Here is a 20,096-nt window from a genome sequence, read left to right on the forward strand (position 1 = left end):
CCCTGTGCCCCTGGGCCGGCCGTGCCACACGCACGCTGCTGCTGCTCTGGAGTGTCTGCAGCAGGAGCCGTAGCACTGCGAGCGTACCAGGACACTGCAGCATGTCACTGTGCCTGGGGATACTGTGGAAAATCCCAGCTCCGAACGGCTGGTCGTGTGCTGGAGGCTCCGGCAGGGACGGAGCAGCAGCAGCTGCTGGCACAGCCCTGCCTTTGTGCATCGCATTTGGCCGAGACGGAAGCCGAGCCGAGCCCAGGTTTCGTTTCCTCCATGCCCCAGCACGATGCCAGCCTGGCAGCCTCGGCGCTGCCACGGCTCCGGAGCTGGGCACGGCGCTGGGCACCGGGGAGGGACCCACGGCAGCGCCGGGGCTGCAGCGGGGCCGGGACGGTGGAGGTGGGACACGGTACCCGAGCGAGCACTCCCGGCTGTCCCTCGCGGGCACTGGCACGTAGGGTATTGCCATGGCAGCTGTGGCAGCGGCCGGGGTGGTGTGGATGCGTCAGGGCAGCACCGCAGGGCCCGGGGAAACGCCAGAGCACCTCTGGAGCCCTGCTGGGACTGACCTGTGCCCGCCAGCGGGCGGATCCCGGGGCACAGGGTCCCCGTGGCTCTGGGGAGCGCAGGGAGGCAGTGCCAGGGGCAGGGCCCCATGTCACCCACCCCAAGGGGCAGGGGCTCCCATGTCACCCCATGGGGCAGAGCCCCGCATGTCACCCCAAGGGACAGGGATCCCCGAGGGGGCGGGGGTCCCCATGGCACCCCAGGGACAGGGGTCCCCGCAGCCCTCCGTGCCAGGGGGACGGGCAGGCAGGCGGGGGCTCCCGGGGCTCCCACACCTTGGCAGGGCTGGGCAGTGGTGCCCGGGGCATGCGGGCAGGGCAGGGCCCGCTGCGGGCTGCCCGCGGCTGCGGGGCCGTGCGGGGCCGGTACCGTGCGGGGCCGTGGCTCCGCTGGCGCCGGTGGCTCCGGTGGCCCCGGTGGCCCCGGAGGCGGAGCCGGGGCTGCCGCACGGTCCCGGAGCGACGGCGGCTCGCGGCGGGAGCGCGGCGGAGCGCACGTGTGCGGCGGGCGGGGTGCGCACGGGGGATCCCCGGCAGCCCCGCGCCCGCCCCGCACGGCTGCGCGGCGCCGGCTGCAGCGCCGGAACCCCGGTAGGAGCCTTGCTGGCCGGGAGGGAGCCGGCCCGGCCCATCGTGCCCCGCTGCCTCCCCAGCGTGCGGCCGGGCGGCGGGGCGGCGGGGAAGCCATCTGCAGCGCGGCGGCGGCGGAGGGGTTAAGTGCGGGATCAGCTGTTCTCATGTCATTACGGATTCTCTTCATTTTATACAGAGCTCTGTTTGATGTCTGAATGCACAGGGGACTCCCCCTCCTCCTCCAACTCCCACCCCTTTTATTTCGCTCCCGAGCCCTCTCTCCTTCCTCCTCCCCTTCCTTTCTCTCCCGCTCCGCTCTGGCTCACGCACACCCTTTGCAGACCGTGCGCTCAGTGCCAGTGTCTAATGGCCCCGAAGTGAAGAGCCAGGCGCTGCTCCGGCGGCGGCGCGGCCGGCCTGCCGCAGATGAACCCTCCTAACTAGCGCCGAGGGGTCGGGAGGGACGGCGAGCAGGGGAGAGCCCGAGGGGCCAGCCGGGAAGACGAGGATAGCGGTGGATAGCGGTGTGCGGAAGAGGACGGACCCGCGAGCAGCTCCACGGCTACCTGTCGACACATGCTGTGCTCCATGGCTAACTCGGGCTGCCTCCTTGTCTCCAACTCAGGCATGCTTCCTCACTCTCTCCCCTGTCCTCCAGCCTTCCTCTACCTCCAACAGGTAAGCCACCCTCTCCAGGGGATTTTTTTGCTTTCCGGTTCGCACGTGTTTGTGGCTGGTTCCCTCTCGGCAGAGGGTAAGAGCTTGGCAGCTTCTCGCCGCCTCCCCGCTCCAGCCCTGGGAGCTGGGGATGCTGTTGGCGGCTCGGCCGCAGCTTTGGGGTCTCTGGGTTTGCCCAGGGGGAGCAGGGCCAGGGCAGCGGGCGGGCAGTGCGGCGGGCAGGGCAGGGCAGGGCAGGGCAGAGCCGCCGGCGCTCCCGCCTCGCGATGATGGATGCTCGGTGAGGAACGAGGCTCCTGCGCGGCCTGAGCAGAAGGGAAGTGATGAGCTCGTGTGTGCACACGTGTGTGCACTGTGTGTGCGTGCCCACGGCCGGGCATTGGCTGTCCCGCTGTCACTGGAGGTGCTGCAGAGGGACTGGGGGCACGTGGTGCCAGGCGGGTGCCAGGCTTGGGTTTGCCAGCCCAGAGGGAGGCTGCCGAGGTTGTCAGTTTGGTCCTTCACCTGGGCCAAGGTTCCGCTGTCCCCCAGGGCTGCCCTGGTCCCTGTGCTGGACCCTGAGTGAGGGTTTCTGGGCCCACCATCCCAGGGGAAGCGCGGCTTGGGAGAGGCAGCATCTTCCTCAAATGCCTCCGTGCTGCATCGGAAATCCCGTCTGCCAGCCAGGCAAACCGCTCCATTTGTGCTTTCAGGAGTTTAAAAATTCATGGCATCCTCGCTGCGCTCGGCGTGGCCGGCGCGGTTCAGCCGGCGGCGAGGACGGGCACGCGGGTGCCAACCCATCCTCACCCCAGCGAGGAGGCCGGGGGGTGCTGTGTCCCTCGGGGTGTCTGTGCCCGGTGTCCGAGCGGGGTCGTGGCCGGAGCGTGGCCAGGGGTGGTGGGCATGGCGAGGCCCGGGTGTCTCTCCCATACCGTGGGCACGGGGGCTGCGGCAGGGCTGCCGAGGCAGGGCCGGGATTTATTGCACCCAGAGCCCGGGGACGGCCAGGGCTGAGCTGGGTTTCACCCTTCCCAGAGCTGCACTGAGCTCCCTGTGGCTGCTGCACACCTGACACCGAGCAAACCTGTCCCTGAACGCCTACCCATCCTGGGGGATGCTTTCTGTCCCTAGGAAGGAGCACAAGGATGCTCTGGAGGGGCAGCCCGTGCAGGGCCCTGTCTGCAGCGTGGGGGATGTCCCTCTCCAGCTGGGATCCCCCGTCCCTGGCCGCACGAGGGGCTCAGCTGTGCTCCCCTTTGCCCTGCGGAGCGCTCTGGCGGGGCTTGGCCTGGCTCTGGCAGCAGTGGCGGCGACAGCACGGCCCAACGGGTGCTCCCAGTGCCTGCAGGGCTGGGAGAGAGGAGCTGCAGGTCCCTGGGGGGCAGGAACTTCCCTGGGCGTGCAGCTCTGGCCCTGGCAGCCCCCGGCTCCCCCATCACCCTGCCTGCTTTGCTTTGACCGTGGTGTTGCGCATCTCTTCCTCCCTGCTCTCCCAGCAGCCTCCTGCTCCTTGGCAGCAGCTCTGGACTTGTGAGCCAGGAGGAGGGTTTTGTTACAGGATCTGGAGTTGGATTTTCACCCGGCTGATGAGCACGATGGAGGTGAAAATCTCCGTCCCCTTGCTGGGGTTTATGCTGAGCTGAGGTTCTGCACCCAGCGCCTGGGACAGGTGTTCCCGATGAGTGTCACAGCAAGGTGTCGGGGACGGGGACATCACTGCAGGCCGTCACTGGGGCAGGGCATGGGCCACGCGTGGCTGAGGGGCCCTCAGTGGCTGTGCCTGGCTCCTGCTTTAGCTCTGAGTTTGCTCTGGGTTTTGGGCTGCCCACCTGTGCCACCTGCACCCCAGGAGCACACAGGGAGCAATGCTGCCTCTGCCTGGGGCACGTGCCCACCCCAGATCGGCTCTGCCAGCTGGCCTGGCTCACCTCTGTGCACCTGGGAGGGTTCACCTGACTTTCCCTGAGTTGGCTGTGCCGTGGGGCCTGGGGGGACTTGGTTGTGACCCCCTGGGTTACAGGTCCCTGCCCAAACCCTTTATAGGTTTGTAAGGAGGTGTCCCATGGTGGTGCCTGAGCCAGTGACCAGGACTGAGTCTGGGGCTGGCCGGTTGGTCAGGAGCTGGGTAATGCCAGGATCTGCACGCAGTGAGTGCCCTCATGCCCTGCAGACACTGCTCTCCCTGCCAGGAGCCTGTGCCTGGGGTGGTTCCTGAGGATGTTCTGTAGCTCCAGCCCCAGCATTTGCAGCTGGCTTGGGATTTGAAGGAATGACCAAGTAATGAAGCTCTCAGCAAAACTTCAGCTCTTCCAGCGCCAGGGAGGGCCCAGCAGTGCCAGTGGCTCTTGCAGGAGCTGTGGTGCCTCTCAGCTCTCTCTGCTCCATTTCCCCCGTGTGCCACCCTGGCCTGGCCGCAGGAGCTGTGGGTCTGTGGCATTCTGGGCTGTGCAGCCACACCATGCCCAGAACTGCCCCTGGCACTGCCCTGCTCCAAGGGCAGGAGTTCTGGAGGGCTGGAGGGCAGGGCCAGGGCAGGGTGGGTGCAGGTCTGCAGCAGAGCAGCCTGGCCCAGAGGGAACGCTGCATCCTTCCCTGGGGCTTGCAGGGACTTTTGGCTCCGGCTCAGCGAGGGTCTGGGTGTGCAAGGACCCTCTGGTGGCTTCGTTTGGTTAACAAGGATTCAGTCACTGCTCAGAACGCATCTCACTGTTGTGGGTGAGCCGTGATGGCTGCAGGACAGGGCTCGGTGCTGACCCAGGGCAGACCCTGAGGCTCAGCATCAGTGCTGAACCCTGCACAGCCCTGCTGCAGCCCCGTGCAGGTGTGGGCCCAGCCCAGGCTGACAGCCAGGTGTGTGAGGCTGATGCAGTGCTGCCCCTGGCTGGGAACATCCCCCTGCTCCCAGTCACACAGGAGCCCAGGCTGACAGCCAGGTGTGTGAGGCCCCAGTGCTGTCCCTGGGGTGCTCCTGGCCGGGGACATCCCCCTGTCCCCCTGCTCCCAGTCACACCCGCACAGGAGCCCAGGCTGAGCAGCGCCGGGAAGCAGCCTCTGCAAACCCTGCTTGGAAAATTCCTTTCCAAAAGGGCTGCTGCCAGCTTTAGCGTGGTGTATTTTTAGGGAGCGGGTCTATTCCGAGCGGTTTCAGCGGCGGGCGCGTTTCAAACCGGGTTTGTCCCCCTGCCCGTGTGAGACCCAGCACGGCAGCTCCTGCTCTGCCCAGGCTGTGCCAGCTGCCCTGCCCATGAGCACAGGCCTTAGAGCCTCCAAAACATGTTTTCTGCTTCGGGTTCTTCCGTACTGAAAACACTGACATTAATTTTAGCTTTGCAAAGCTGCTTTTCCCACAATAGCTGTGATTTTGGCCCACACTGCCTGGCAATGCTCTTTTTATAGGTATATTCCTATTTTTATGCTATAGTGATGGGTGAATGAGTAGATTAAATTAGATTTAGTATCTGTCATTCCTTAAAGCAGCACATGCAGTCGGAGGGGGGTGTAACAAAGACAGGCTAATTAGCAGAGCGGGTGCAGGCCACCCCCAGCAGTTCCAGCAGCCGCACACCCTGGCCCTGGGGCTGCCCCCGCTCAGGGGCCACCATCCGCTCGGCAAGGTGCTTTGCAGCGTGGCTTTGTGTGCAGCCAGGGCTGGGCAGGGTGCTGGGTGCTCAGCTGGGCACCCCCAGGAGCCCCAGGGTCCCTTGGCTGCTGTCCCCACGGGGATGGGGACGCCGTGTGGGGGCACTGTGTCTGTGCCATGGTGGGCTGCCATGGAGGAGCCGGGGGCACCAAGGGGCACCGTAGCCCCTCCAGGAAGGGCATTGGTCGCTTCAGTGCCGCTGGTTTTTGTGGGCAGCTGTGGGCCTGGGTGCTGGGAGGGCCTGGGGAGCTGTGCCAGTGCTGGGAAGGCTGGGAAGGGTGCCTGGGCACAGGAGAACTGAATGTCCCAGGAAGGAGATGGATCTTCCAGTGCTGCTGTGAGCCCAGCAGCGTGTGGTCAGGGGCTGTGCAGTCCTGGCCACGCCGTGGCCACTGACCCAGGGATGTGACAGTGCCATTGAGCAGGCTGGGAGCGGTGGGATGGGAACCCCGGTCTGGGGGCTCTGGGAGCTGCAGGATCCCCCCTCCAGTGCCCATGGGCAGCCCTGGCAGGGCTTCAGGCTGCAGCACCTCCCTTGGCATTGCAGGGGCCAGCAGGGAGCAGGGTGAGCAGCGTGCCCCTCTCTCCTGGAGCAGGGGAAGGTTGTGGTGGGCGCCTCAGTGCTGTGGGCACTGCCAGGCTCAGGGCTGCTCCCACATTCCAGCCCTGTGTGCCCAGCCAGGATCCACAGCCGGGCTCTCAGCACAGCCTTCAACAGCTCCCGTGGAAAATCCAAACTGGGGAGAGAAAGGAGTGGGAGCAGGCGACAGTGGCAGCTTATTTGTGATCTGCATTGTGTGGGGAGCCCTTAATTAGAGGTAATTAGACTAATTAACTTGCAAATGAGAAACTCGTCTTTTCCTCCTTTTCTTTTACAAGAAAAAACAGGAAAGACGAACAACAAGGTAAATATTGAGGCTAATTACGTTGTACCTGCTGCAGAGCCCTCCACCCACGGGAGGCCTGGCATGGGTGCCATCCCTGTCCGTGTGTCCTGCTGTCCCCACTCAGGGCTGGCCATGCTGCCAGGCGTGTGTGCCCATGGCCCTGTGGTCCCCTCTGGTGGAAAGGGACATGGTGTGTGTCCAGCAGGGACATGGTGTGTGTCCAGGAGCCGCTGGGGACAGTGGCCAACGCAAGCACCCAGTGGCCAGGCCCTGGCAGTGGCAGTGCCACAGAGGGCATGGCCCCAGCACCTTGCCTGGCACACTCGCTGCCAAAGCCATCCCATCCATCAGAATGGAGCAGGGATGTCCCCTCTGACACCACCAGGTGACACTCCCCGAGGGGCAGGGATGTCCCCTCTGATGTCCCCTCTGACACCACCAGGTGACACCCCCGGCCCTTCCCAGCCCTTCCCTCGGGCCATCTCCGCTTTCCCCTGCTCTGTGCCGCACAGCCCGGGGGTTCTGTTAGCACGGCCCGGTTCAAATGTCTGATTAGTCTGTAGGAGATCGAGGGGTCAATTTTCCACAGCTCCTTCCTCTCCATTTAACTAATTTAACCGCACGATTGTTACAAATTTCATTTTATTATAGCGCTGCTTCTCAGTCCAATTGAATTACCAAAATCTCATTTTCTCAGAAGTGCTGAATATGTAATTAGAGGAAAAATTATGCTCCTGGCTGCCTATTAGAGAGGGCTGCGTGCAAGCACTGTCCAGGCACACACAGGGTCCTGGTGCCACAGTGCCCACGAGTCTGGGCCAGCAGGTGCCACCCGCAGCTGTGCCAGCGCCCCAGCATGGTGACAGGGCTGACAGTGACAGGGTCGGTGCCTGTGCTCTGCAGGTGCAGGACCAGTGTTCAGCTGTGTTCCCGGCGCCCTGTGGGCCAGGTGCGGGGCTGGCAGGGGCGCTGCTGTGGGGTGTGGGACGTATGGGGCAGGTGTGGGGCTGGCAGGGGCGCTGCTGTGGGGTGTGGGAGGTGTGGGCCAGGTGTGGGGCTGGCAGTGGCGCTGCTGTGGGGTGTGGGAGGTGTGGGGCAGGTGCGGGGCTGGCAGTGGCGCTGCTGTGGGGTGTGGGAGGTGTGGGGCAGGTGTGGGGCTGGCAGTGGCAGGGGCGCTGCTGTGGGGTGTGGGAGGTGTGGGGCAGGTGTGGGGCTGGCAGTGGCAGGGGCGCTGCTGTGGGGTGTGGGAGGTGTCAGGCCAGGGGATGTGGCCATTGATGTCACTGCCCGCAGGTCTGGGGCTGTCTGCGTGCAGCCGGGCTCTGGCAGCCCCACGGGAGGGTTCAGGAGCCCCAGCCCTTTCCAGGGGAGCCCAGCAGCTGCCCCCAGGCCCGCAGGAGCAGCAGAGTGCCCGCCATGCCATGCCATGCCATGCCATGCCATGCCATGCCATGTGTGGGTATCTGCATCTGGCAGTGCTGCCCGCAGAGCTCAGGTCAGCTCCAGCCCACCCTGGGCTCTGCAGCCTGGCGTGTGCCTCCTGTGCCACCTGTCACAGCCTTTTGGTGGCCGCTGGGGACAGAGCACCGCTGGGAATCCCAGCCTGAGCACCAGGTCTGACTCGCTCCGGTGTGCCCGGGGGCACAGCTGTGCCGGGGATGCCACCAGGGAGTGGTGCCACCGCAGCGGTGCCCGGGCACCGCTGGCGCCAGGTGAGCCCGGCCCCGTGGCGATGTCGGGCAGTGTGAGGGGGAGCCAGAGGGCTGAGCAGGGCTGAGCATCCCAGAGCCTCGTCCGTTCCTGCCCCGCCGTGCCCGGTGCTGCCGTGTCCGTCCCGGCGCTGCCATGTCCATCCCGGCGCTGCCGTGTCCGTCCTGGCACTGCCGTGTCCGTCCTGGCGCTGCCGTGTCTGTCCTGGCACTGCCGTGTCCATCGGTCCGTCCTGGCGCTGCCGTGTCCATCCCGGCGCTGCCGTGTCCGTCCTGGCGCTGCCGTGTCCGTCCCGGCGCTGCCGTGTCCGTCCTGGCGCTGCCGTGTCTGTCCTGGCGCTGCCGTGTCCGTCGGTCCGTCCTGGCGCTGCCGTGTCCGTCCTGGCACTGCCGTGTCTGTCCCGGTGCTGCCGTGTCCGTCGGTCTGTCCTGGCGCTGCCGTGTCTGTCCTGGCGCTGCCGTGTCTGTCCCGGTGCTGCCGTGTCCGTCGGTCTGTCCTGGCGCTGCCGTGTCTGTCCCGGCGCTGCCGTGTCCGTCGGTCCGTCCCGGTACGGAGGGTGGGGGGTTGCCAGGAGGCCCCCCCCAGCACCCCCGGCTCGCCTTGGTTACACAACATTATCATTTCATAATACTCTGAAATATACATGAAGTTGGCTGAATGCAGATGAAATTGCACCATTTACTTCATGAATATTTCATGAAGCCTCCGCTCCGAAGTTTCCAGCTGGCAGAGCCGGGAGCGGGGCCGGACCATGCCCCCTGTGCCCGTGCGAGGTGACAGGGACACGCTGCCGTGTGCCCGGGCCAGCGTCTGTGCCATCGCCACTCCTGGGTGTGCCATCGCCTGCCTGTGCTCCCCAGGCTGCCAGGGCAGGGGCACAGCGGCGTCTGTGAGCTGGGGACAAGGGGACAAGGGCAGGGGGTGCAGAGTGTGGGAAATGTGTGCCAGCCAGGACAATGGTGTTTCCCATGCCAACAGGCTGCTCGGCCTCCCCTGCTCCTCCTCCTCCTCCTCCTCCTCCTCCCCCTCAGGTGCGGCCTGCCCGCTGGAGCTCTCCTTTCCCACCGCAGCATCCCTGGCAGATGCCATCACCAGCCTCTCACCCTCCCTGATGAAGACATTGAGTGCAGCAGCTGCTGCTGTCCCTGCAGCTCCTCACCCCCTCCCTGCTTCCTGCGCAGGCTCCATCCCCATCCTGCCCCCAGCCCTCTGTGGGACCACTGTGGGGGTGAGGAACCCACCACGGGCTCCTGGCATCCCCATCCTGCCCCCAGCCCTCTGTGGGACCACTGTGGGGGTGAGGAACCCACCACGGGCTCCTGGCATCCCCATCCTGCCCCCCAGCCCTCTGTGGGATCACTGTGGGGGTGAGGAACCCACCACGGGCTCCTGGCATCCCCATCCTGCCCCCCAGCCCTCTGTGGGATCACTGTGGGATCACTGTGGGGGTGAGGAACCCACCACGGTGGGCAGGGGCAGGGCTGGGGCTCCCTGAGTCCCCTGCCCGCAGCCAGGAGCCTGCACAGCGCCGGGCACTGCTTTGTATGGATGGCACAGCTCTGGGGCTAATGAGATATTTACAGGTCAGTGGTTTTGTGAGAAATGACAGGGATCAGTCAGTTCCTTTTCAGGGAGTAATTTTCCTCCCCTCCGCGGCCTGTGTTCCGTGTTGACAGTCATTAGCATGGGCAGGGACCGAGGGGGAGCTGTGTCTGTCACGCTGTGAGTGAGTCCTGCTGGGCACGGGGTGCCTGCATGGCACAGGGTGCCATAACTGGGCAGTGCCATGCTGTGACTAGGCCATGCCGTGCTGTGACTGGCAGTGCCATGCCATGGTTGCGCAGTGCCATGCCGTGACTGGCAGTGCCATGCCGTGACCAGGCCGTGCTGTGCTGTGCCACCCCTGCACCATCAGCACTGTGCAGCGCAGCTAGGGCAGAGCTGTGGGCAGAGCTGGCTGGTGGGAGTTGCCCTGGGCTGGAGATGGGACTGGGGTCAGGCTGAGGCAGCAGGATGGCTTGGAGGAAGCTGGCACGTGCATGGCAGCAGGAGGGGACAGATGCTGCCCCTAAGCCCAGGCCCTCCTGGGTGGCACTGTCGCACCATGCTGGCACAGCCCAGGTTTGGTGCCCCTCTGGAAGCGCTCGTGGCTGGCAATCCCTCATCCTTAGCACAGGGCTCTGCACTCAGTGATTGCCCAGACCCTCCTGGGTGGCACTGTCATGCCAGGCTGGCACAGCCCAGGTTTGGTGCCCCTCTGGAAGCGCTCGTGGCTGGCAGCTGCCCCATCCTTAGCACTCAGGTGGTTGCTCTGACCCTGTGCCTCCGGGGCTCCTGGCGCTGTTTCCTTAGAAAGGAGCACAAGTGGAGTCGGCGCTGTCAGCCCCGGGCTGCCGGGCACCATCACCGAACTGCGGCGTCGGCAGGAACCGGCCCCACGCTAAATGACTGCAAAGGAAATGGCCTGGATTGTGCTGAGGAGGCAGAGTGGGGCGGGAGGAACCAAGTGGAGCAAACAAAAAAACTTCATTAATTAAAGAAACTCGTTAATGAGGGACATTTAATCAGCTAAAGATGATATCTACCCCTTGCCTGCTGCGGCAGCCGCTGCGCAGGGCTGGTGGTGCAAGGCTGAGCCGTGGGCAGGGCAGGGGACACTGCACAGGGGACACGGGGCAGGGGACACCACACGGGGACATTGCACAGGGCACACCTGGCAGGGGAACCTGGGCTCCTTGTCGCAGCCTCTGGGACATCCCTGGGCAGTGCCATCCCTGGGGCAGTGGTGTTTGAGCACACGGCTGTGCCACCGTGCTGCTGGTACCTGCCCGAGCAGGTGGGCAGCAGAGGTGCCAGTGCTGCTCGTGCCCCCTGTGCTGCCAGCTTTGCTCCAGGCTCAGGCACTGAACTGATCTATCTTGTTTCGAATGAGCCCAAGGGCTGTTAAGGACCAGAATTTCTTTTACTGCAAGTATCAAAAGCACCATGCGGGTGTCCCTGTGCCCCAGGCGGGCTCGGTGCTGGCAGAGCTGGGGGTGTCTCTCAGAGCCCTGTCCCTGGCACCCACAGGCCAGCACTGTGCCCCAGGCTCCCTGCATGGCCAGGCACCCCGAGCTGGGGATCTCTGGGTGCAGAGGTGGGTCCCTGGGACCCCCTGTGTGCTCAGTGCAGGGGGACGCCCCAGAAGGGGCTCCAGCCCCCTCCTGGGAGGGGCAGAGGGACCCTCAGTGCTGGGGCTGCCCGGGATGGGGCTGTTGCAGTGCTGTGGGCAGCGTGGGGTGTGAGCAGAGCAGTGTGGTGTCCACGGGCAGCACACAGCCAGGCCTGTCAGCGTTCCCTGCCCATGGCACCCTCACCACAGCAGCCCTGGCCGAGCAGCTCTGTCCCCATGGGGTGGCCAGGCCCTGGGAGCAGACAGGAGGTGCTGGAAGCCGTGAATCTGTGGGTTTGTGGATCTGTGGATCTGTGGATCTGTGTCTGTGCAGCACCCGCAGCTCCAGCGCCACGAGCAGCAACCGGGGGAGCCTAATGGTCCCTGAATGAAATAGTGCCCGGGCTGACAGGCGCTGCGACAGCCCCAGTTAATAACTGATACGGACGGGGCTGCTGGGACGGCCTGACGAGGGGCTGGCACGGGGGACAGTCCCTGCTGACACCCTGGTCAGCGTGTTGGTGGCTGATCCTGGCTGCAGTGACAGCAGGGGTGCATCCAGGGCAGAGCAGCAGGAGGGATGTGGGCTGCTCCTGGTTCTGCGCAGGGAGGGATGGGCACAGGGTGCCAGGATCAGGCGGGGAGGGATGGGCACAGGCACTGGGGAGGCACCAGGCACTGAGAGGGTACCACAGTGACTGTCAGTGTCTGTCAGCTCCCTGGAGCAGAGCTGTGTGCCGAGTCCCAGGGGAGCGCGGGATGGAGTCTCTGTCCTGCCAGGGGGAACGGGCACCGGGGCCGTGGGCAGGGGCGGCGTGGGCAGCTCCCGGTGCCCGTCCCGGGGCAGGGCCGTCCCTGGGCTGGGCTCTGCAGCCCGGCAGCCCCGGCCCACACGGGCAGGTGCGTGGGGCTGGCGCGTCCCAGCAGCTGAGTCAGCGCGGGCAGGCGGTGCCGGGGCTGCCGATGGATGACTTGCAGATAGGTCTGATAGGGCTGCTCCCGCTGGGGCTCCGCGTGTCCCCGTGGGCTCTGCCGCCACCCGCAGCTGCCAGCGCGTCCCCTGCCACCCCCGCCATCCCTCCCCGACATAAATCGGTCACACATACGCAATTAAGGAGCTTGTCTGTGCGGGCTGAGCCACAGCTGGGTTTCACAGGCCGGGGCTGCTGCGGCGCGGTGTGAACATCCGAGGGGCTGCGGGCACTGCCCCCCGGCCCTGGCACTGCCCCTGGGGCTGCAGCCGTGCCTGCCCAGGTGCAGCGCACACCTGTGCGAGGGGCACGGGATGGGCCGGGGCTGTGCTGGGCTGTGGAGATGGACAGGAGGTGGGTGGCTGGGTGGGAGCCCCACGCTGCCCTCCCAGCCCCACGCAAACCCCTCGTGTCTTGGTGTGGGTGCAGCTCACCCCGTTTAAACAAGGCGGCCATGCCAGCTGCGTTAGAGCAAAGGGCCTAATTAAATATTTAGCAGTTAATTGATCCCTGTCTGGGGTTTGCCGAGGGGCCATCAGCATCCCTCCCTGGGCCCCTCCCAGCCGGGGCAGGTGCTGGGCAGCTCCCAGCACGGTGCTGCTGGCCGGGCTCTGCTTTGCCCTGTGCCGGGCTCCCAAACGGGGCCTGACCGGGTCTCCCTTCCCAAGGAGAGGGATGTGCCAGCGCCAGCAGTTAAACCCCACACGGAGGCCTCTGTTCTCCTACCCAAGGCCAGCACAACGGGCAGGCAGGGCACGGGAGCGGGAGAGGATGGGGCTCAGCTGCTGGCAACGTGACCCCTAAGCCAGCACAGCACAGAGACAGCCCAGGGCTGGGGGGCAGTGGGGTGGAGATCAGAGCCCCATCCTGGGGCAGTGCCAGCCCAGGTGTGCCGGCACTGAGGGGCACGGTGCCCTCTCTCGGCTGCCATCCCGGATCATGGGGCAGTGCCAGCCCAGGTGTGCCAGCACTCAGGGCCATGCCCCGCTCTCTCGGCAGGGTAACCAGGACGCCACGGCCCCGCCGGACGCCATGGCCCAGCCCTACCCCCCCGCCCAGTACCCGCCGCCCCCCCAGAACGGGATCCCCGCAGAGTTCGCCCCGCCGCACCCGCACCCCACGCAGGACTACTCGGGGCAGAGCACGGTCCCGGAGCACGCCATGAGCCTCTACACACCAGCACAGAGCCACCCCGAGCCGGCGGGCAGCGACGCCAGCACGCAGTCCATAGCAGGGACACAGACGGTACCGGTGAGGCACTGAGGGGGCTGGGGCTGTGGGGGCTCGGGGGATGCTGGGGGCTCGGGGCAGTGCCAGGGGTACAGGGGGTGCTGGGGCAGTCCTGCTGCAGGGGTCCAGGGCAGTGCCAGAGCTGCCAGGAGGGTCCTGGGGCTTTGGAGGGCTCAGGGCAGTGCCAGGGGCATAGGGAGTGCTGGGGCAGGGGTGCTGCCTGGCCAAAGTCCCACAGGATGGGCACTAGGCTGGGTGTTCCTGCCATCACTCCCCCGCAGAGTCCCCCATCATTTCTCATCACTCGTAGTCCCCTCGCTTGGCTCTGCTCATGGAGATGGTGGCAGTTACGGCGCTGGAATGCAGCACCAGCGAGGTGCTGAGCTCTGCGCTTTGCAGTCCTCCCACGCGGCCCCGAGTGCAGCATCTGCATCCCCACCCTGAGCATCCCCACCAGGAGGAGGGACACCCGTGGGTGCTGCCCAGAACGGGGGTTGCACAGGGTGCGGGGTGTCCCTGGGCAGGCAGGGCCAGGCACAGGGCAGGGGACGCTCGCTGGGGACAGGGGCTGATGGCAGCGGTGCCTCCCCAGCAGACGGACGAGGCGGCACAGACAGACAGCCAGCAGCTACACTCCTCAGACACCACAGACAAGCAGCAGCCCAAGAGGTTACACGTCTCCAACATTCCCTTTCGGTTCCGGGACCCCGACCTGCGGCAAATGTTTGGGGTGAGTACAGCTCCCTCCATCACACCCCTGCTCAGTGCTGCACAAACACCCTGGCACTGTCACCTCCCAAGGGACATCCTGCCCAGCCCTGTGTGAGGAGCAGGGGCTGACGCAGGGCCCTCGTCCCCCTCCGCTCTCCCCTTCCCAGCCCTCGTTAGGACTCAGAGCAGTGTGAATTAATGAAATTTTGGATGACACTCCCCAAGCCCTGTCAGAGTGGGAGCCATGGGAGGGACAAGGGCTTTCCCTGCATGACCCTGGGGGCGCCCAGGTCTGGCCCCAAGGCAGCGCTCTGCCCATCCCTGCACAGAGCCCCATGCCAGCAGCTCTGGGTGCAGAGCCAGCGGCTTTGCAGGCACTCACCCCTCTGTTCTCTCCACTTGCAGCAATTTGGGAAAATCCTGGACGTGGAGATCATTTTCAATGAGCGGGGCTCCAAGGTGGGTGATGCCCATGGCCAGCAGCATACAGCCGGTCCCGGGGAGGGTGCCAGTGGAGCCAGGTTGCCCAGCAGTGCTGTAACCTGTTCTGCCCTTCTCTCCTGTCCCGCGGGACCCTGGCATGCAGTGCCCCGTTGGTGCCAGCTCGGGAGGTGGTGCGGGTCCCTGCACCCGGCACTGGAGGGAGGAGAGGGCTCGCTGTGTCCCACCACGGGCAGCTCGTGTCCCTCTGTGTCTGGATGTCTCTGTTGTATCTTCCCCGCTTTCTGTGCCCCTCTCCCAGACTCTTCTCCCAGCTCGTGGGCGATTCTGGGGCCTCAGCCGGGACCCCCGGGGACCCCAGCCCGGGCTCTTCATCTCTGCACTGTGGCAGCCTCACCTCCTGCGCCAGCTCTCCTGATTCACCCCCTCTCTCTCTCTGTCCCTACACCCTCTCTCTGTCTCTCTCTGTCTCTTTCTTTCTCCTTTTCTCCTCTGCTCACAGGGTTTTGGGTTTGTAACTTTTGAAACTAGCACAGATGCCGACCGGGCACGGGAGAAGCTGAATGGCACCATCGTAGAGGGCCGGAAGATTGAGGTGCTCAGATAAGTGTGCTAGTGCCGTGCCATGCCTGCGTGTGCGTGTCCCCTGCCCGGGCTGGGGGTGCTTGGGGCAGCCCCGGGTGCCCAGGGGGCTGTGCCCGGCGCGTGCATGTGTCCCTGAATGTGGCACGGTGGGAGCATGTCTGCGGGAAGGTCGGCGCCTGGCACAAGGAGTGTCGGGCCCAGAGGACCCTCCCGGCTGCACGGAGAGCTGGGTGCCAGCTGGGGCTGCATTCTGCTGGTACACACCAGGCTGGCAGAGCCCCGTGCCCGCCCCAGGCTCTGCAGGGAGCTCTGGGGCTCTGCCCCTCATGCCACCCTCCTGCTCTGTGCTGGGAGGGAGCATCCACCCGCAGCTCCACACCTGCAGTGCCAGCAGCTGCCCAGCCCCGCAGGCTTTGGTTTCTCCAGGCTCAGCACAGGATCAGGCTCTGCCCGTGTGCCAGCAGCTCCCCGCTGGTGGCTGGCGAGCGGTGGGGAACAGGGAGGCACATGGCAGAGGGAGTGGGACAGAATGTCCCCAGCAGTGCTGACGGCACAGAGGGAGCCTGGCCGGGCACAGCAATGCCCCACGGAAAACATCATCCAACAAAACCGGGCAGGAGCTCAGGGGCAGCATGTTGGGCTCAGCCTGAGCATGGCACCGCAGCGCTGGGGGCACCAGGCAGCAGCCTGAGCCACGCTCACAGCTGGAGATGGAGGCCTGGGCTGCTGGAGGCGCGGGCAGGGCTGTGCACAGCGGGTGCTGCAGGCAGAGCCGTGTCTCCCGTCTCTGGTGCGCTGCATCCCCTGCTGCAGCACCCAAAGCAGCAGCAGCAGCAGCAGCAAGGGGAGCTGGCTGCAGCCGAGCGGGCCCTGGACCCAGCCTGGCCAGCCCCACGTCCTCAGGCACTGAGCCCGTCCCTCTCTCCGCAGGTGAACAACGCCACGGCCCGAGTCATGACCAACAAGAAGGTGGCCAACCCCTACACCAACGGTAAGGCCGGTGTCCGGGGAGCAGGGCTGCAGCAGGCAGGGGCGCCTCGGGGCACCCGCACTGTCCGGCTGCCGTGCAGCTCTGGCAGTGAGTGCCCTCCACACTGCGGGCAAATGGGAGAGCAGCTGCTCCTGCCCAGTGCAGGAGTGCAGCCCTCTGCCCTCTCTCTGCCTGGGGATGGGGCTGCTGCCCCTCAGGGCACCATGGAGAGTGCCCTGTCCTCACCAGCCCTCCCTGCCCACAGGCTGGAAGCTGAACCCGGTGGTGGGAGCAGTCTACGGCCCCGAATTCTACGCAGGTAAGGTTGGGCTGCAGCAGTACCTGCTGTGGGTTCCCCCCAAACGTCAGCTCTGCCCTGTGAGCAGCCCCTGGCCCCTCTCCCTGTACTTCACACCTGTCTGGACAATTCCTATCCTATCCTATCCTATCCTATCCTACCCTACCCTACCCTACCCTACCCTATCCTATCCTATCCTATCCTATCCTATCCTATCCTATCCTATATCCTATCCTATCCTGTATCCTATCCCATCCCATCCCCTCCCCTTGCCCAGCATCCCCACGGGCCCTGAGGGGACAGGGTGGGCTGTGCCACAGGTGCCCGGTGTGGGCTCTGTGCTCCCGCTGTGCACAGCCCACAGGTGTCCCTGCCTCCTGCAGTAACGGGGTTCCCGTACCCCGCCACGGGGACGGCCGTGGCCTACCGAGGGGCGCACCTGCGGGGCCGGGGCCGTGCCGTGTACAACACCTTCCGCGCCGCGCCGCCGCCGCCGCCCATCCCCGCCTACGGCGCGTGAGTACCGGGGGCTGCTGGGGGGGACAGGGCTGCCACACCATCCGGGGCTGTGCTGGCACTGCCAGGCCCGTCAGGAACAGGCTGCAGCTCCTGCGGCTGTGCTGGCACTGCCAGGCCCGTCAGGAACGGGCTGCAGCTCCTGCAGCACCTGCCTGGCCACAGGCTGTGCCCCAGCCCCACTCTGCTGCCCTGGTGAGCCGCATGCTCAGCAGCCTCCTGCCCACCAAGGCACAGGGCGTTATTCCAGCGAGGATGGGTGGTTCCGTGGAAGCCCAGCTGGGGTGGCGTTGGTCACAGACGCAGCCATGGCCATCTGGGGCTGCCTGGCTGCCCCCAGCAGAGATCCTGCTTTGGGAACCTCCTGCCCTGCCCTCTGCATGTGCCCAAGTCCCTGCCCGGAATCCCAGCCCAGAGGTGCCTTTGGGGCCTGGACAGCCACTCCTTGCCCCGTTCAGTGCCCGCACCCCGCTGCCCTCGCCCAGGGGCTCTTGCCAGGCTCTGATGCCTCTGCTTCATTTCCAGGGTCGTCTACCAGGATGGGTTCTACGGAGCTGAGATCTACGTAAGTGACTCTGTGCCCAGGGTTGGGCTGTGACAGGGACCCCATGCCAGCACAGGGGGCATCACAGAGGTCCCTGGTGGGCTCTGCCCCATCCCAGCCCCTTCCCCTGCGCAGCAGCAAGAGCATGACCCCAGCACAGCTTCTGCAGAGCAGTCTGGGTGGCAAACAGCACACAGGATCCTGTGCCCAGCCCCGTGCCCCTGCCAGCCCTTGCAGGGCTGGTGCCGCACAGGATTTACGGCGTCGGCTCCTTACGCCCGCGTTTAACCTCCGTGTCTGAGCAGCCAGCGGCGATATTTCAGGCGGGCACTGAAGGATTTATCTAACGTGACACCTCATTAAAGCAAGCAGGGAGGTGACAGTCTCTTCTCTGGAAATTTAATTTTTTAAGGTTAATGTTTGTGAAGGCCCCTGGGGAATGGGAATGAGGCTGTTGCGTGCGCAGTGGCACTGGCACCAGCCCCCTGTGTGCCCCATGCCTCTCTGTGCAGTGCCATGGGGCGCCCAGCTGCCCCCAGCCCCAGTCCCCGGTGGGTGCAGCCCCTGACCAGTGTCTCTCCCACAGGGGGGCTATGCTGCCTACAGGTACGCCCAGCCCGCAGCAGCAGCGGCCGCCTACAGCGACAGGTGAGCACCGGGCATGGCACCTGGGGGAGCCCTGTGGCACCTGGGGGAGCCCTGTGGCACCTGGGGGAGCCCCGTGCCACCCTGCACGTCCCACCCTGACACCCCAGCTGCTGAGTGCTGTGGGCCAGGACAGAGTCAGGCATGGGGAGGGCAGGCAGGGACCCCTTGCTCCCCTCAGGGCTCGGCTGGAAAGGGTTGGCACCACTGCAGGGGGAGCAGGGAGATGCTGGGGGGCTCCCAGGTGCAGCTGGGAGGGAGGGAGGGCTCGGAGGGGACACAGGGCCCCAGCTCTGTCACTAACACCCCGCTCTTTGCTCCTAGCTACGGCAGAGTGTACGCAGCAGCAGACCCCTACCACCACACCATCGGCCCCGCCGCCACGTACAGCATTGGCACCATGGTAAGAGCAGCCCCTCGGCCTTCCTCTGCTGCCCGGGGGGCTGCAGGCAGCCCGGGGAGGGGTCTGGCACAGCGTGGGGCACAGGGCAGGGGCTGTGGGAGGGCACTGGGAATGGCACAGCCCCTGCCTGGCTCTGTCTGCAGGAGAGGAACCCCCACCCCGCACCCTGCCCCACCTTCCCCTCACACCCTGCACAGTCCTGCCCACCCACACCACTTCCAGAGGGGCCTGGCTGTGCCCTGGGCAGGCTGCAGGACCCCTCTGCCACCCCAGTGCAGTTCAGTGTCCCCAGAGCCCCTCATGCAGCCACACACGGGGGGCACCGCAGCCCCTCACACACCACAGCTCTTGGCCAGCTCTGACAGCATCAAAGATGAAAAATTGCACTCACAGCTGGGATTGCAAAGCCAACCTGCCTTTTTCTGCCTTTTGATTCCCTGGGCAGCTGCTGGTGAGGGGGCACGGGCACGGCATCCTGGGGGTTTTCAGCTCAGTGCCACAGCAGGGATGGGGCAGCTCCTTGGCAGGCGTGGCACGGCAGTGCCACACTGGAGGCACAGGGCAGTGCCCATGGCCACCAGAGCCCGGGCAGCACTGGGCACCCTGGCCCTGCCTGCCCCTCACATCCCAAGGACAGCAACGATTTGGTGTCATTTGAAAGAGGAGAGGAAAAAAAAAAAAAAAAAAAAAGAGAAAAAAGGCTTTGGCTATCTCTGAATACTGATTGGCTTTTTTTTCATCTTTGATGTTGCAGGCTAGTCTATACCGAGGAGGGTACAGCCGCTTCACTCCCTACTAGCAAGACAGACCCAGCCCCCCCACCACTGCCCCCGATGCTCACTAGCACCAAACCCAACCAGGCAGACAGAGCTGAGGCCGAGCCTGCGCAGGAGCCGCGGGTGCTGCCTGAGTGCCCAGGGCTGGCACTGGGCTCTGTGGGGCCGCCGGGCTCTGTGGGGCCGCAGCACCCACACCTGAGGGTTACCTGCAGCACCCACACCCTGAGGGTTACCCGCAGCACCCACACCTGAGGGTTACCTGCAGCACCCACACCTGAGGGTTACCTGCAGCACCCACACCCTGAGGGTTACCCGCAGCACCCACACCTGAGGGTTACCTGCAGCACCCACACCCTGAGGGTTACCCGCAGCACCCACACCTGAGGGTTACCTGCAGCACCCACACCTGAGGGTTACCCGCAGCACCCACACCTGAGGGTTACCTGCAGCACCCACACCCTGAGGGTTACCCGCAGCACCCACACCTGAGGGTTACCTGCAGCACCCACACCCTGAGGGTTACCCGCAGCACCCACACCTGAGGGTTACCTGCAGCACCCACACCCTGAGGGTTACCCGCAGCACCCACACCTCAGGGTTACCCGCAGCACCCACACCTCAGGGTTACCCGCAGCACCCACACCCTGAGGGTTACCCGCAGCACCCACACCTGAGGGTTACCTGCAGCACCCACACCCTGAGGGTTACCCGCAGCACCCACACCTGAGGGTTACCTGCAGCACCCACACCCTGAGGGTTACCCGCAGCACCCACACCTGAGGGTTACCTGCAGCACCCACACCTGAGGGTTACCCGCAG

The 20,096-nt window shown here is 65.5% G+C and overlaps 1 protein-coding gene across 7 annotated transcripts in view; it reads left to right on the forward strand.

Moving 5' to 3' along the window:
• Nucleotides 1–20,096, forward strand: part of RBFOX3 (RNA binding fox-1 homolog 3) — a 67,712-nt gene that overhangs the window by 45,748 nt on the left and 1,868 nt on the right. For 2 of the 7 annotated variants that reach the window (XM_054293182.1, XM_054293183.1), the window contains 12 exons: nucleotides 1,478–1,814; nucleotides 13,155–13,406; nucleotides 13,978–14,115; nucleotides 14,502–14,555; nucleotides 15,040–15,132; nucleotides 16,053–16,113; nucleotides 16,358–16,411; nucleotides 16,774–16,906; nucleotides 17,432–17,471; nucleotides 18,037–18,098; nucleotides 18,420–18,498; nucleotides 19,253–19,395. In XM_054293182.1, coding sequence (XP_054149157.1) covers nucleotides 1,713–1,814; nucleotides 13,155–13,406; nucleotides 13,978–14,115; nucleotides 14,502–14,555; nucleotides 15,040–15,132; nucleotides 16,053–16,113; nucleotides 16,358–16,411; nucleotides 16,774–16,906; nucleotides 17,432–17,471; nucleotides 18,037–18,098; nucleotides 18,420–18,498; nucleotides 19,253–19,297 — 1,113 coding nt within the window. In that variant the 5' untranslated portion in view covers nucleotides 1,478–1,712 and the 3' untranslated portion in view covers nucleotides 19,298–19,395. Of the gene's footprint in view, nucleotides 1–1,477; nucleotides 1,815–13,154; nucleotides 13,407–13,977; nucleotides 14,116–14,501; nucleotides 14,556–15,039; nucleotides 15,133–16,052; nucleotides 16,114–16,357; nucleotides 16,412–16,773; nucleotides 16,907–17,431; nucleotides 17,472–18,036; nucleotides 18,099–18,419; nucleotides 18,499–19,252; nucleotides 19,397–20,096 lie in introns of those variants that run through there. The other 5 variants (XM_054293187.1, XM_054293188.1, XM_054293184.1 and 2 more) reach the window with 4 other exon arrangements.

This window comes from Melozone crissalis, unplaced genomic scaffold, assembly GCF_028551555.1.
Source record: "Melozone crissalis strain CALT ecotype California unplaced genomic scaffold, PUWL_Pcris_2 ptg000129l_1, whole genome shotgun sequence".
Lineage (NCBI taxonomy): Eukaryota > Metazoa > Chordata > Aves > Passeriformes > Passerellidae > Melozone > Melozone crissalis.